Below are 15,063 nucleotides of genomic sequence, written 5' to 3' on the forward strand. Positions count from 1 at the left end.
GGGGGTGACAGCTAATGTCCTGGGTAAGCTGCAGTGCAGTAACTCACACACTCAGGGCCTGTGTCTAGTCTGGGCAGAGCAGCATCATGCAAGCTCCATGCTGGTGTCAGTGCTGGAGAGAAGGGCATTTGTGGGCTTGTAATCCTGTCATCCTTTCCATCTAGCCATTCCTGTGTGGCCATCAACTGTGGTTGGAGTTTCACCTTCAACTTAAAGAAAGTCCTGCACATATTTCCTCATGTGAAAATGAAACATTTCCTTGGTGGCAGCTTCACAGAATGTGAGAAAGCCACTGAGACTAAGTCAGTCTGAGCAAATATTCTGTCTTATTCCAGGTTTTCATGAATAAGAGTGTTGCTGCTCATCATGGGTGGTGCAGCCGAAATCCTGCCTGGGTTCCAAGTGGCACTTGAAGTATTCCCGTGCCTCTGACAGCCTTTGAAATGTTTGAGGGACAAGCAGTAGACTGGGGTAGTAGTGAGCAAAGGGGAGCCCTGCACTCCAGGAGTTTGCATGGAAGAGCCTGTTGAAACCCATGAGTGTGCCCCAGGCACCAGCGACAGATGGATGCATGAGTGCCCTTGGGTCTGCCCTCAGGAGCCATGGAGTTGCTCAGGGGGATCCTGCTGCCTTGGAATCTCTCAGTGATTTCTTCTCCTACCTTCTCCTGCAGAGAGAACAATATGAACTGTGCTTAAAACCCACTTCTCCCCACTAAGGAGAATGTTGCCACTCGTGAAACCATTGGGCTTCTTTAACACGGATTAAGCTGTTCCCAGAGGCAATGCTGTTAATGGCCCCAGCCTTTGTAGAGTGGCTGTGAGGAGAGTGTGAGGATGGTGCATGTGTGCAGGTGGAAGTCAGGGATGTCCCAGGGAAGATGTGGCTTCCAAGTATTCGGGACCATGTTGTGGGTTTCTCTTCTGTGCTGTCCACTTCTCTTTGATGAACAGTGTCTTTTCAATACCTTCTTCAACAATAAAAATACACTTTAAAACATAGTATTAGTCAAGAGTCCCTAATTTTAAAGAAGAAACTAATCAAAATTGTAGGTCTGTTAGCTTTGTGGCAATGTTTTGTTTGCTTTTAACTTTCCTGACATGGTTTTGATGTATTGTGTGCTTCATCTTAGACTGTTAGAAACAAAGTAGTTACCACAGTTTATAGTAAATTAAGAACATGAATATGAAAACAACAGCAAAGTATAGGTGAAAATAATGTGGTGACTACAGTCATGAATATGGTGTGGAAAGACACAGACTTTGAAGGGGGGTGTTTTATTCCTGACAATGTCTTGCCATGGCATGAGTTGCTTGGTGTGGATTCATGTCCTAATTTTCTCAGGCAGGTTTCCTTCCTGTCACTGAACTTCTGACTAGGGCTAGGGCACAGCCTGTACAAGGATTATATGTGGGAAATCAAGCTCAGTTCTAACTTTATCCTGTGCTTTTGTCATGTTTGTGATTGCAGTCAGATTAAATTCAGACTGTGCCATTTAAAGCAGTCTCAGGCTCTGATTTATCTCAGAAACAGGGCTTAATATGTTGTAATTTGGTATTTGTGCTGTTTCTGCAACTGAATGGCCAGTGAAGCAAAGAGATGAGAGTTTCTTGCACCCTAGGAAGAACCTGAGTGTCACAGGAGCTGCCAGCTGAGACAGCCAGGAGTCTCATGAGGCAGTGTGGTGTCAGCACTGGGGAACCTCAGGTGCATTTCAGTGGAGAAGCACTACCATTCCCTTTATCCAGCAGATGAGGAGTTGAAGGGGTGTATATGGAATAATTTGGGGTCAATGGCTTTATCAGATTCACTGACACCTCAAATTATCCCTCCTTGTTGATGTAAAAGAAATAGGCGAGCTTTGCTATAAACCTGTTTTTCTGTAAAATCACTGAGTCCCCCTTCTTGCAAATCAAATTTCCAGTGACAGGCCTAATGAAGTAGAGGTTTCCACTGAAGCCAGGGAGCTTTGGGTCAAACTGGAGTACCTCAGACATCCAGTTCCTCCTTACAGTCTTCCATTTTTAAGTTTAGAAAAGGTTAGACTTGAAGTCAGTAAACAAAGTTTGAAAGGATACCTGTATTAACATTTGAAACTTAGACAGATAGTATAAAGCTGTTTTTTATTTGTTATCAAAAACTAAAAGGCTGTGAGCCTAATTCTGCTGATGCTACCACCTAATCCTCAGACTGTTTTCTGGACTCTCAAGGAACAGCTGGAATCACAATTATGACTGTCCTGCACAGGAAGAAAAGTCCTTGTGTTGTCAGTTATTTTGGCAGTACCTCTGGCTGATATGGTTAAGACATGTAAAAGAGAACAATCCACTAGAAACAAAATTATTTTCACCTGATGAAGAACTTCAAAGACATCAAATGCAAGCTGATATTATCAGGACCTTGAAAGATGCATTGATGAGAATCCAAAAGAAAAATAGACTAATATCAGTGTGAATTAGTATTAGACAGCCAGGTGGAGGAAATGTATCTACACAAAGGGATAGTTTGAGTGACAGGTTTAAAAGCCACCTTTCAGTGCTGGTTTTGTAGTAGCTGGTTTCAAAAGCACTTCCAAAATGGGTCTGCCAAATGTTCAACTTTTTCCGTATTTTACTTATTAGGGAATTGGGAATAATTATAGTTTTTATGACATACAAAGTACATTCTTCATAAATGCTACTCCCTTTTCTGTTAGTGATTGAGGAATTTATTTTAGAAGGGTCACACCCCTACATACCATTCCTGATTTACAGAGTGTACTATATCCATCCATATCCATCTCTCTGTCTGATGTTTGGAAGCTTTCAGGAGGCCTGCTGCTGGAATAGGTTTCATGTTTTGCACTCCCAGAAGTGGCTGCTGAGTTGAGCAGTGGGCTGTATTTCTCCAGGAGCTGAAACAGTGGCCTGATGTAAACCATGTGTTTTGGAGCCCAGGCCATGCAGATTAGTGTGGGTGGCAACAAGGATCCCCAGGGCCAGAGCTGTGCAGCCAGGAGAGCTTGAAAACCACCTGCTCAGTTCTTCTGGACTGTTAGGGGTTTCTGTGCTCTCATGGGACCTAAAGGATCAATGACTTGGTGCTTCTACCTCTGGGCAGGGGTAGATTTCAAAACAAGTTGGCGACAAAGTGTGCTACCAAGGCTTCAGCTGGGAACTAGGAAGATTTAAGCTGTGAGAGCAGTGAAGAGCTTTGAATGCAGTCTTGAATCAAAGAACTCAAATGCATGTGGTGAGGCATGTATTTACGTGCTCACGAGACTGATATCAGTCTCCAGGTGACAATTATAAGTGAAAAATGTATGCTGTAGTGGCACAGACATGTAAAATAAAGCAAGAGAGGTTTTTTTAAGGCATAGCTGTCCACAGCATCTCTTGAGAAGAATGCAGAAGGAGAAAGATGGAAAATGCAAGTTTTAAAATTATAACAGTGGTGTTCTGGGAGCTGTATGGCTCAGAAGGGATGGCTTTTGCTGTTGCAGCTCTGGGCCCAGTTGGAGGAACTGTTTCCATAAGTTTTTGTTGCTTGGTTAGTGCATGCAGCAAAGCACAGTCTGAGTGCTTTTACTGAGTCTCAGTTCTCCCTTGCCAAATGCCATGATTTTACCCTCTTGTCATGCTGGCTGGAGACACTATCCATGCCTTAGTAGTTGTCATTTTAGAGGGAACCACAGGTGGGCCTTAATCCATCCCTGCATTTCTCTATGTGGTACATTGTTGGTTTTCTCTGGAAGCCTCAACTGACAAGCCCTTGCCCAGCTATATGCTATGGATGGTTGCACTGATACAAACGATGCTTCTCCCTCACCTGTGATGCCTGTTCTAGCCAACCAGTCACACCTGCAAGGCAGCAGGGTTAGAAGGCAGCTCTGTGCTCATGGTGACTGACAAGAGGAGGATGTCCTGCCAAGGAATGTGCACAGCCACGTACCTGTTGTCCATACCTCACATGTGGTTGCAGTGACTGTGCACTTCATCCATTCTGGTGCTGGAGTTCTTTGTAGTGCCCATACCTGCCTGGTGAGCAACATGATTACCCATAATGTCTTGCAGTTTAAAGGTTTTGGCTGTATAAATATGCCAGCAGATGTAGATGAGCAACTTCATGATTAGGGCAAGATACCAAGGGTGCAGTCTTCAGGGAGAGCAGACAATATAGCCCAATAAGTTAAAGGAAAGAGTCCCCCAACTCAGCCTGTGGGTGAAGCCAGTAATGGTGAGGGCAATCCTGTACCTTTGCCAACTGGTTCACCTGCTCTGCCCCTGCAAGGAACCTCCAAAGCTGTTGTCACTCCAGTACTGCCTTTCCTCCAACTCAGGGAACAGGCAGGTGTTGGACAACACCCTGAATGGGCACTTGCAGACCAGGGCCATGGCTGCAGTGTGCTCTGACAGCCTTTGTGAGGTTCCTGGGGGATTTTGCACAGTGGTTTGATCACTGGAGCAGCCCAGACGTGGGACATCCAAAAGCAGTGGGTATGAGAGACAGACATAGCCCAGCCTCAGTGGGCTCCCTTCAAAGGTCACTGATGCAGGAGGAAGCCTGTGCATTGATGTCAGTGGGAGCATGTGAAGCCTTTGATAACTCACTGTTGGTTTTTCCTAAGTCGTAATACACGTGTTAATCATGTAGAACTACATTCCTGAATTTGAAATGTGCCCTGGTCCACTGTGCTTAGCATTCAGAGGGCTCTTCAAAGGGAGCACTGGAAACTTCTGTTGACGCTGTCAATTTAAAGAATGTCCTCCGGATGCCAGGTAACTCCTCTACAGATGTATAATGAATTGCTTTCCTTAAATCAGACATTACCGCTGGATACTGGTCCTCTGCCCAAAACTCCTGACCGGAGCCCAGTGAATTATGGCACAGATTCCATTGTGCTTTGCAGGAACTAAAGCGTTCCAGTCCCTGCTTTCTGCGCCAAGCAGAAGTGTGTGGAAATGTGCTAAATGATCTTTTTTTTTTTTCTGCAAGAAACAAAGGATTTTTATGTCGCTCGCCTCTACTGCTTTAACTGATTAGCTCATTTCCAGGAGGACATCTGATGTTGAGTGTATAAATTAGTGGCATTACAAGAGTTGATCAGCCCACTCAGGGAAAATTTAACAGTGCATTTTAAAATGCTAGGGGACCCACTGACCCAGTAAGCCTCAGGGTGGGTTTGTTTTTCCATTTCAGTCCTACTTTCTCTGGTCATGTACTTAGGCTTTTACATGTGTTAACTGCTGCAGTACTCTGAAGATCCCCACTAGAGCTTGTGTTCTGCTCTGTGCCAGGGCAGGTCTGAGGGAAATCACTGAGCCCAGAGTCTTGTGCATTTAGAGCAGTTAGCACATTGCAGTTCGGAGGGCCACATCAGCACTGTTTGAGCTGGCTCACCCACTGCAGGAAATATCTTTGCAGAGTGAACTCTTCTTGGGATGGCCCCAGTCCAGCCCTCACTGAAGCTGGTGAATTGCTCACATTTTCTTAACTGAGCTTGGGTCATCTTAAAAAAACCCCATCAACCTAAAAAAAATCCAGTAACACTTAGATGAAGTGACATGGGACATTATTTTTTGGGTGGAAAACAACTATCTTCCTGTGGTATTGTGTTTGTCCTTTTTCTTCTTTTCTTTTCTGTTGGTGTGGCTTGGGGGTAGCTGTATGGTGACAGTTAACAGCCAGAGTATGTGAAGGTGAGGAGGAGAGCAGGCACCCCTGTGTGGATTGCTGGATAGGAAAAGTGAGATGTTTTCTTTCCCCTTTGCTTTTCAGTTATGGTAAAATGATGGTTTTCTGTTTATGAATAATCAACAAAGGTTGAAAAACTTAAGTTGCACAAAGGACTACAAAGCTTAGATGCCTGGCTTTGCTGGTAAAGCTCTTCTTTCACCTTGTCAAATACACTCTGTGTCATAATCTATTTCAAGTCATGTGAAAAAACAAGATGGTGTATCTGAATTTCCCCAGCCCATAAAGCCAATACACAAAGTGATTTACATACTGGAAGATGGTAAAGCACCGTGTGGAAAACAGCACCTGTTGGGGGCATGAAGAAGAAAAAAAGTGATCACGTTGCAAAGTATTTTTGGAAACAGTAAACTTTTTCCTGGTGAAGGTCTGGCCATGTACACACATGCAGTGTCCATGTACTGGCCATGTAATACAGCCAGTACATTAACACTGCTGCAGGAGTGTCGGGCTTTACTTACTGACTTTCCTGGTGCTTTCTGCAGAGCTGGCATTCCTCAGTCTCTCTGCACCTCTGGGCAGGATCCTGTCTTGGTTTCATGAGCTGCCCAAAAAGGGTACCTGTAGAGTTGCCTCAGGATGTGTGTGCCATGTGTGCCATTGAACATGACACTTTGAACATGACACTTGAGTGTCGTGGCTCAAGCAGTTGCATTTAGGAGTGGCCAGTACAATAGCTTTTATGAGTATGAATGTTTTACAAAGAGTATTACCTCACAAATGGAATTAAATTTAGAATTGCCCACTAAGGAATTGAAATATAGTGTCTCTTTGTTTCTTGTTCATTAATTAACTAACATTTTTTGCTACAACTACTGCTGACATCTTCATGGAGGTAGGGCTTTGGTGCTTTTGGAAATGCATATTATACAGAGTGTTGTTTCCTACAGAAATGGCTCAGAGATCTAGGAACTGCATCTGGCTGAGGTACTTTTCTAGTCCTGGTGGTGTTTTTGAGTGGATAAGTACAGGGTGTCCGTAAACTGAGTTGCTCAGCTCTGAAATTGGATTGCAGATTGCCAGTGGTGCAAGGTTCTTACCTCAAAGGACAATTAGTTGAGCTTAGGGAGCAGTTAAAGACTTCTTGAGACAGGAATCTGCTTTTTGAGAAGGATAAATGAACTGAGCAGTTCTTTTCTTCTGAACTGCTCTTCTGAGCAGTTCTTTTTCTTTAACCTTTCATACTGTTTTGTTCAGTAAAGCAACAGTAGTCTCAAGTACAGTGTTCAGAATCAGTAAGTCTCATTTTATGCTTAGAACTTAATTTAAAATAATATTTAAAACCAAAACACCACCTTTCCCCTAAAAAAACTGCAAAAATCCTGCCAGTTTGCTGTTGCAATGCAAATTCTGATGATTTTTGGTCAAGTTGTCCATTGCAGAATTTCATTTACCAGCTACCATTTTTGGTCTTTTCAGATGACTTTGTTGTCTCTTAGCAGCTACAATTTCTGCCTCCAAGCTGTTACTTTGGCCGTGGCTGGGTCACTGTACTCAGTCTCCCAGACTTCTGCCTGAAGTGAAAAGAGAGATTGATAGTTGCTTATAAACTATATGGATGTTGTCTACTGGCTGTGCCAAGTTATCTGTCATCTCTGCAGCAGAACACATTTTATAGGTCCAGTTTTCCAACCCTGAAGTTATGGTGTACAAAGTGTAGAAAAGTTTTAGTTGACTATGGAAGGCAAAAGGAAAAATCTGTACCTGGACTTTTGGTGGTAAATTGAAGTGCTTGACTTTTTGTGACCTCAAATTTCAATGACTTTTTGTACTTGTATCTTAATAGGTTTGAGTTGTTTGGTATGGTTTCCCCTGCAGTTATAGATTGATTGCTAGGGGTCAGTACTTCCCTTTTCTTCTGGAACTATTTTGTGTTTTCCTTTGCTAGATAATTGATGAGACCCTCTGAAGAATCTGTATGATTTGGCAAGTGCAAGCTGCCTCCTTGTGTGGTTGTTCAGAAGATATTTTACCCTCAGCTTAAACCTTGTGCTTTGGGCTTACATAATTCGCAAAACACTTTCCTACAGTACAGAGACATTTTGGCAATACTAGCGGACGTTTCATCTATGAGAAGTCAGTCTTAAGGCTTTAATCAGCCCTGAATTTTTTGGGGCCAAGATACTGTGCAAAGATTCCTGCAGTTCTAAGTAATGTTGGATTTCTAGAGTGAAAGGGAGTGTCTCTGATTTTCTAAACTATAGGAAAGCATTTCATTTTAATGTAATTGCAGGTAGATCTTTAGATGAGTTCTGAAGATGATTACCAGTGGACTTAGTTTGACCAGAGTGGAAGTCCAGAAAGCTGTTAAATCAGTTTTGGAACAAAAGAGAAAATGTTTACAGGGGTAAATAATGGGCAGATGAGGAAGACTCAACCTTAAGTTCAGTCAAGTACTTGGTTACTTGGTAGCTCATTCTTCTAAGACTGTTTAAGACTATTGTTCCTGGGGAGTTCAGTATCCCCACAGGAAGGGGCATCATTGGAAGCTGAATGACTTAAATTTTGCATGGGATTTATTACTTCCTCCTCCCATCCCTTCTCTAGTGAGTATAGCTTGTTTAGGACAGTTCTGATTTTTTGGTGTGATTTTTGTTGGTGGTGGTGGCAGTGATTCTGAGGGATTTTTTTGGACATGAATAAGCCTGGCCAGGAGGACAAAACTCTGGTCTTTAGGATAGAATGAGTTTTTCTTGTTGCTCACTGTCTACAGTCCCAGGGTTATCTTCTTTGTGGAAATTCAGCTTTTTTTCCCCAGAGCTAAGATGAGTGCAGGAGACTAGGACAAGGGGAGGTTCAGGAGCTGAGGTTCAGGGGCTGTGACTGCAGAAGACAGTGACTCTCTTGGGGACTTAAGGAGTGTGAAATGTCCTTCTGACTGGGAAATGCCAACCCTTTGCCTTGGCTAAACCTTGTGGGACAGCAACTTGGTAGGTACTTCTATGGGGAGGTGTGAACTCAGCTTCATCTTCTCCTGTGTGGCTGAGGTCAGGACCTCCAGCCTTATCCCAGACCAGACTGATGGCTCCTAGGCTGTGATAAGCTCCTGCTGCTGCCCTTCATTTTTAATGAGAAGTCCCTTTCTTGTAAAGCCTGGAACAGCCTTCACACAAAAACCCTGTTTTTGATGGATCAGCACTTATCAGCATTGACATTTTTACCATTGCTGGTAACTCCATCTCGGGTGCCTTCAGACTTCTGCTGGTCAAACTGTGATGAAGAATGATAAATAGAAACTGGAACTAACTAGTGAAATGGGAACAATGGTAGTAGAGTGTGGTGCTACTATGAGGAAAGAAATTGAATCCTTGGAAAGCCCTAGTTTTAAAATCTCAGCTGATCCCCTGCATTCAGCCTTAGGGTCGATACAATTCTCTTTGCCTAAAACCACATTTGTTTCAGATTGAATACTTTCCATATGGCTCTCTGGCTGGGTTCCTTTTGTATCCTTCATCCCCTGCAATTCTCTATTTTAATTGCAGATGAAAGCTGCAGCTTTGACTGGGGAAGCAGAGCTGTTGGGCTGCAGTGTTCTTCCCAGAACATACAGGGCTGCTGAGAGAAAACCAGCACAGTGTGCTTCCACTGCACCCTGGAAAAACTTCAGGCACCTGGGAGAGCATGACTGGTTGAGGGGAGGTGTTATTCCCCTTAGTCAGGGCTGGGATGCTCAGGAGAAATGTTATCTGGGGATGTGGTGGCCACCAATGGCTCATGGGCTCCATTGAGAGCCTAAGGGAATGGGGCTGGCTCAGTCTGACACACAGGAAGATAGGGAAACATCTCTCAGCAGCCAGCTGCTCCTTGATGGGAGGCTGCAAAAAGTCACTTCTTGTTGAGAGCAAGGCATATGTAGCCCTGTAATGCTGGGCAGCAGCTGCAGGTAGCTGTTTGGGAGGTTTGGGTTGGTCATGAGGATAATGTATGAGAAATAGCACGGCAGCAGGACCAGGAAAGGGATCATACCCCTGCACCTGGACTGGTGATACTCAACTACTTTGAGTTCTGTGTCTAGTTTTGGGCCCCTCACTACAAGAAAGTCATTGAGGTGCTGGGGAAGTCCAGAGAATGGCAGCAAGGCTGGGAAAGATCTGGAGCAAAGGAACGTTGTGGGAGCTGGAGTTGTTAAGAATAGGTGAGAAAAGGTCTCAGGGGAGACCTTGGTAATCTCTACAATTGCTTGAAAGGAGGTTGTAACATGGTGGGAGTCAATCTCTTCTCCCAAGTTGCAAGTGACAGAACAAGAGGAAATGGTCTCAAGTTGCCCAAAAGGAGGTTTAGATTGGGTACTTGAAAATTCTTTTTCACTGGAAGAGCTGTTAAGCCTTGAACCATTGTGACTTCTTAAAAGAATGCTGCCAACTTGTCAGCAAACGTTAAAAAATACCCAACTTGCATGAGGTACCTTTTACAGTGCTCAAGGGATCATATAATGGGAGTTTGGGAAGTCAGGAATGAAGGCATGTGCAGAACAGACATTTTAGATATGCCTCTGTTGGAAAACAGAACAATTAGAGATGGGTTTAGGAGGAAAGAATATGCTTTTAATAGTAAAACTGTTCTGTGCTTCATTTTACACTGAACTTTAGCTCTTCCCAAAAAAATAATGCACCGGTGTGCCTGAAGTGGGGAAAGGGGGTTTAAAAAAAAAAAGGAAAAAAATTTAAACAGGAAAGCTACAAGACTCCTCAGTTTCTGGCAGGAGTCCTTGTATTACGATATGTTTTCACTTTCAAGGTCTTGCACCAGTCTGTCTGAAGGGCCTGGGAAAAGGCACTGTTGAGTATTGTACATCCTGCTTGGAAAGCTTGTTGTTGCTCCACTTTGGCTTTACAGAAACAATTAAAAAGCTGTAAAATTATGCCCTTTGTTCTGATCTTTATAGATGTGTTTCCAACAGACATATGTGGACTGCTGATATCGTGGTGTCATGTGCTCCATAGTAACTATCATGGGGTTTGTGTGTGTGTTTGCTTGTTTTGTGAAGAGAAAGGCATGCCAAGCAGACCTCTGAGAATGCGAGCCCAGTCTCCAGACAGCAGGTTACCTTTTCGGTGGAAATCACCCTATGGAGCAGGCTTCAGGGGTCCACACAGCAGATCCCAAGGCTATCCCCGTGGATATGGAGAGAGTAACCGAAGGATGAGCTATTCTCCGATGCCACAGGAGCGACAAAACCAGGAAGCAAGGAAACTAGGTGAGTGAAATTTCCCTGATAGCACCTGGCTTAGCTAGCACACTTCTGCAGTCCCCTGCAGCTGCTAGGTGAGCACACATCATGTGCTGTCCTAGGTATCAAAAACCCTTCTTCCTGTAAATGAAAACACTTGTTATAATTGTGTCCCCTGTCTTAGCAGAGTGAGGGTATTACATAGAGAATTGGGTAGAAATGTAGGAGAACTTGATGCTGTTTTAAAGAGACACCATGTGCAAGTTTGTCATATTAACAGCAGGGGGAAAGGGTGGAGAGAAGAGCCATAGCTCAGATTCTGCTTGCATGTGGTGGGACCATTCTGAAATCCATTCTTTCTTATAAATGAAAAAAGTTACAGGAAACCTTCTGTTTTTCCCTGCATGCACAGCCTCTGAATCAGTTCATGTGGTTTCACTGCCATCAAGGAGCTCACAAGGACGGAGCCAACCTGTCTATAGGTCATCTTTAACTAAAAGAAAAGTCACAGGTATGTTTCTTTCACATCTACTGTCAATGAGTGGAGACAATTAGATGCAAAGAGATAGCTTTGTGATTTTTACGTGGGAAGTCTTTGGGTGCTAGAGCTACTAGAGTTTTTCTCTTTGTGGCAAAGAGCTTGATGGATGTCTCTAACTCTCTAATTCAAGCAGCATTAATAAAATAATACAACTTTGTAACATGGTTGGCTGAGTTTCTGCAGTCCTGTTTGGTTTTTTTCCTTTACTCTTCTCCTCTCTATCTACTGACAAATGTTATGCATTGCAGTTACTGCATGAGAAGACTTGATTAAATCAAAGCCAGGGCCCCCAACATTATATGCCTTCTTTTTCTCAAATCTGTGAATCTTTTGATGGGTTGATGCTTCTAGCAATCAACCCTTTTGTGAAGGGTTGGTTGCTAGAAGCATTAACCCATCAAAAGTTTTCACTTTCATTGGAAAGAAGTCATTGCATGCTGCTGCTATGGTTAAAAAGGATGACTGAGATTCTGAGTCATCTCCATGCCAGTGTGCTTTTTCACCCCCTCACACTGTGATGTGAATGGCACGGGAATGGCAAAGTTTTTAGGAGATTTTGATGGTGATAAACACCTATGCCAGAACTGAGAATTGTGATTGAACTGTACTGAAATCCCATCTCACACCTTGTCCTATCTCATGCTCGCTTTCTTTCATCAGATGCTCCCTTTGCAAAACTTTGTAAATAGCCCCCCTAAGCTACGTGTGAGTAGTAGATGGATCCTCTTGGCCATTTTTGTATAATAGCTGTTTGGCTTGGAGAGCCTGGAACTGTCTGAGAACCCTGTGCATTAAAAATCTGTTTGGAAGAGGGGAAATGTGCCTCCCTGCTGCCTGCCATTTGTACAGGCAGTGCTGGGTTTTGGGCTAATGCCCTTCCCTTGCTGAAGAGAAGGGCAATCTCTCCCCGAATTTCAGTCATATATGAGTAAGATCCCTAGAGGCTGAGATCATCCTCCAGAGTTTACTGGCTCCTTTCCTTTCCTGAGACATCGATATTTTTTCCAATGTTGCTTGTCTATAAAACTCTGTCTGGAAGGTCGTGCCTTGTACATTCTGTGCCTTTGGGAGACTTGGAAATAGTTGCCATCACACTAGTCAGGAAAAGTAATAAATCTCTCATTAGCCAGTAGATAGACTAGACTAAAACAGCTCTTATGGACAGACAGAAAAGGGAATCTCATCAAAATTCAATACCTCAAAATATCAAATTAGTTTCACTTAATTTTAAAATTTTGTAAATTATTTGCGAAAGATACTCTGTTATGTCAAAACAGCCCACTTAAATGATTTTTATCTTTTTTTTCTTTAACACCTTAAAAAAATTAAAGCTGAATTCAAACAACCTTTTTGAAGCACTCAAAACCATAAAATGTACACTAATTCTCCCTTGTGAAAAAATTTTTGAAGAAGGTTTTATTGCCCTTTAAATTGAAACCCAATTTTAAAATCTCAGAATTTTCTTTAAGACAAAATTTCTGCTCTCCAGGTACCTCTAGCAGTGCATTTGCCAGAGGTGAATATTAGTATGTTAATAAAACATTTGCTGTAAGTTTGGGGACGAGTAGAATATTGAAGGACTGTAGAATGTATTAGTACTGTGGCCTTGTAGGCACACAGCTAACAAAAGAAATTATCTTTCTGTGAAATACTATCAGTAATCAATGCAATTAGTTTTCTACTCCCACCTGTGTTTCTAAATCAACTGTGCTGTGTGAAGTTTACAGAGTCAGCTGAAGACATTTGCTGTTTTTTACGAGAACTCCAGTGTTGTTAATGATATGCTGTTCTGTTTTGCCTTTTCAGAGGAGGAAGAGGTGGAGGTGGCACAAGACATAACTGTTCGAGTTATGTCCTCTCAGTCTGTGCTTGTTACTTGGACAGACCCACTCTATGAAAAGCGGAAGGTTGCAGCAAATAGGTACTTAGTCCTGGGTTTTTAAATGGCTACTGAAGGGGAGCTGCTGCCAAGGCTCTACTGAATGCTTTAGCATTTATTTAATTGCTGTTGGTTATGAGAATTATTGAACTTGCCTCCTAGCACCCTGCTCATTAGCATTTAGAGACCTGTGTGAGTGTTGTACTACAGAGGTTTACATCCCTTCTGAAATGTTGCCAGCACCAGCTCTAGTATTTATTTGGCTGTTCCAGTGTTGGTATATCACCACAGCCAGCAAATCCCCAAAGATGCATGGGCAAAAAAGGAGTGGGGGACAAGGCACAGCCTACAGAGGTGAGATGTTGAGTTGAGTTGTCAAAACAGACTACAGCTTTGAGATGACCATGCTGTGAGTGGAGTAGGAAAGACACATCACTGCAGTGGGAAAGACACCCATCATTGCACCCTGCATCCTCTGACCCTCCAGAATCCCCATGCAGCTGCGGCTGAGCAGGCTGGGGCTCCCCTGTCAGTGAGAGCTTGGCTTGTGGCAGCATACTGCCGCAGTTGGAGACCAAAACAAACAAGGAAGTGGGCTGGAAACTGCCAAAGATCTGAAAGCACTGGGTTGTGTTGCTCAGCCTGGGAACACTGAAGAGCTGTGCAAACTGGTGCTGAAGTGCCCTGAGAGTCACAGCAGGAAAACTAGTAATTTTAGATGTTCTCTGTTTCTTTGTGGAAGCAGTTATCTGGGCAGACAGATGGGAACTGAGCCATTGATGCTGCTCTGGGAGCAAGGGCCTGCCAGCAATTCAGCCATGCTCATGGCCATAGGGCCATCTTGAAGAGTCCATCCTTTGGGGTGAATGCAATCTCACTCCATTAGAGGAAGGAAAAAACACGCTGGGTTTTGTTGTTGGCACTTTGTTGTTTGCACTTTGGTAGGTTCCTCCCTAAGCCCCAGCAGGCTACTTGAGAGCAAAGCATCCCTGTCCCACTCTGGTTCTGCTAATGCTGGGCTCCCACATGCTCACTTTTCTTTCCCTGTGTTTCTGGTGCCAGGCAGTACAACGTTCGCTATCGGGAAAAGGGGGAATCGGCAAGGTGGGATTACAAGCAGGTGTCCAACCGGCGGGCACTGGTGGAGAACCTGGTGCCAGACACCATGTACGAGTTTGCCATCCAGATCTTGGAGGGAGAAAAGGAAGGCAAGTGGAGCGTGTCTGTTTACCAGCGGACCCCAGAGGCAGGTATGCATTCAGAGGGTCCTTGGGCTGACACGAGGCATAGGGTTTGAGCTGTGGAATAGGGCTGACTTGAGGGAAAGCCAGAACGAGCCAAGTGAGTGCTTTGGGCAGCAGAGGGTTGACAGTATGGGAAAGGTCTCAGTGCTGCTGCCTGCATCCCTGTGGTAGTGAAGCACACCAAGGAAGCACACCCAGCTGCTCTTGTGGTGCAAGGAGAACAGGGGGAAGTGGCTTAGGTATTTTTGTGGGATGGTTCAGCACCTTGGACTCCTGCAGCTAGATCTGCCCCTCCTTTAAGAAGAGCAACTTGGCTTCCATTCCTCTTTGTGGACAGCAAATTAAAATCCTCCCTCCACTATGGAGAAGCTGTCAGGCCCCTTTGGTACAGGGAAGTTCTCCATAACAAACAAATTACCATGTCATTCTGGCTAACCACAATAGCAGTCTTGTGCAGACTTCCTGTTCTTAAAATTATGGAATAAAATTCCACTAT

General features: G+C 43.8%; 1 protein-coding gene across 1 annotated transcript in view; it reads left to right on the forward strand.

The window, feature by feature from the left end:
* The window catches only part of FNDC1 (fibronectin type III domain containing 1), a 61,444-nt gene that overhangs the window by 12,263 nt on the left and 34,118 nt on the right, over positions 1–15,063 (forward strand). The window contains exons 2-5 of the mRNA XM_030236216.2: positions 10,721–10,930; positions 11,316–11,414; positions 13,251–13,365; positions 14,386–14,573. Of these exons, the coding sequence (XP_030092076.2) occupies positions 10,721–10,930; positions 11,316–11,414; positions 13,251–13,365; positions 14,386–14,573 (612 nt within the window). The remainder of the gene's footprint in view (positions 1–10,720; positions 10,931–11,315; positions 11,415–13,250; positions 13,366–14,385; positions 14,574–15,063) is intronic.

This window comes from Serinus canaria, chromosome 3, assembly GCF_022539315.1.
Source record: "Serinus canaria isolate serCan28SL12 chromosome 3, serCan2020, whole genome shotgun sequence".
In the NCBI taxonomy this organism is placed as follows: domain Eukaryota; kingdom Metazoa; phylum Chordata; class Aves; order Passeriformes; family Fringillidae; genus Serinus; species Serinus canaria.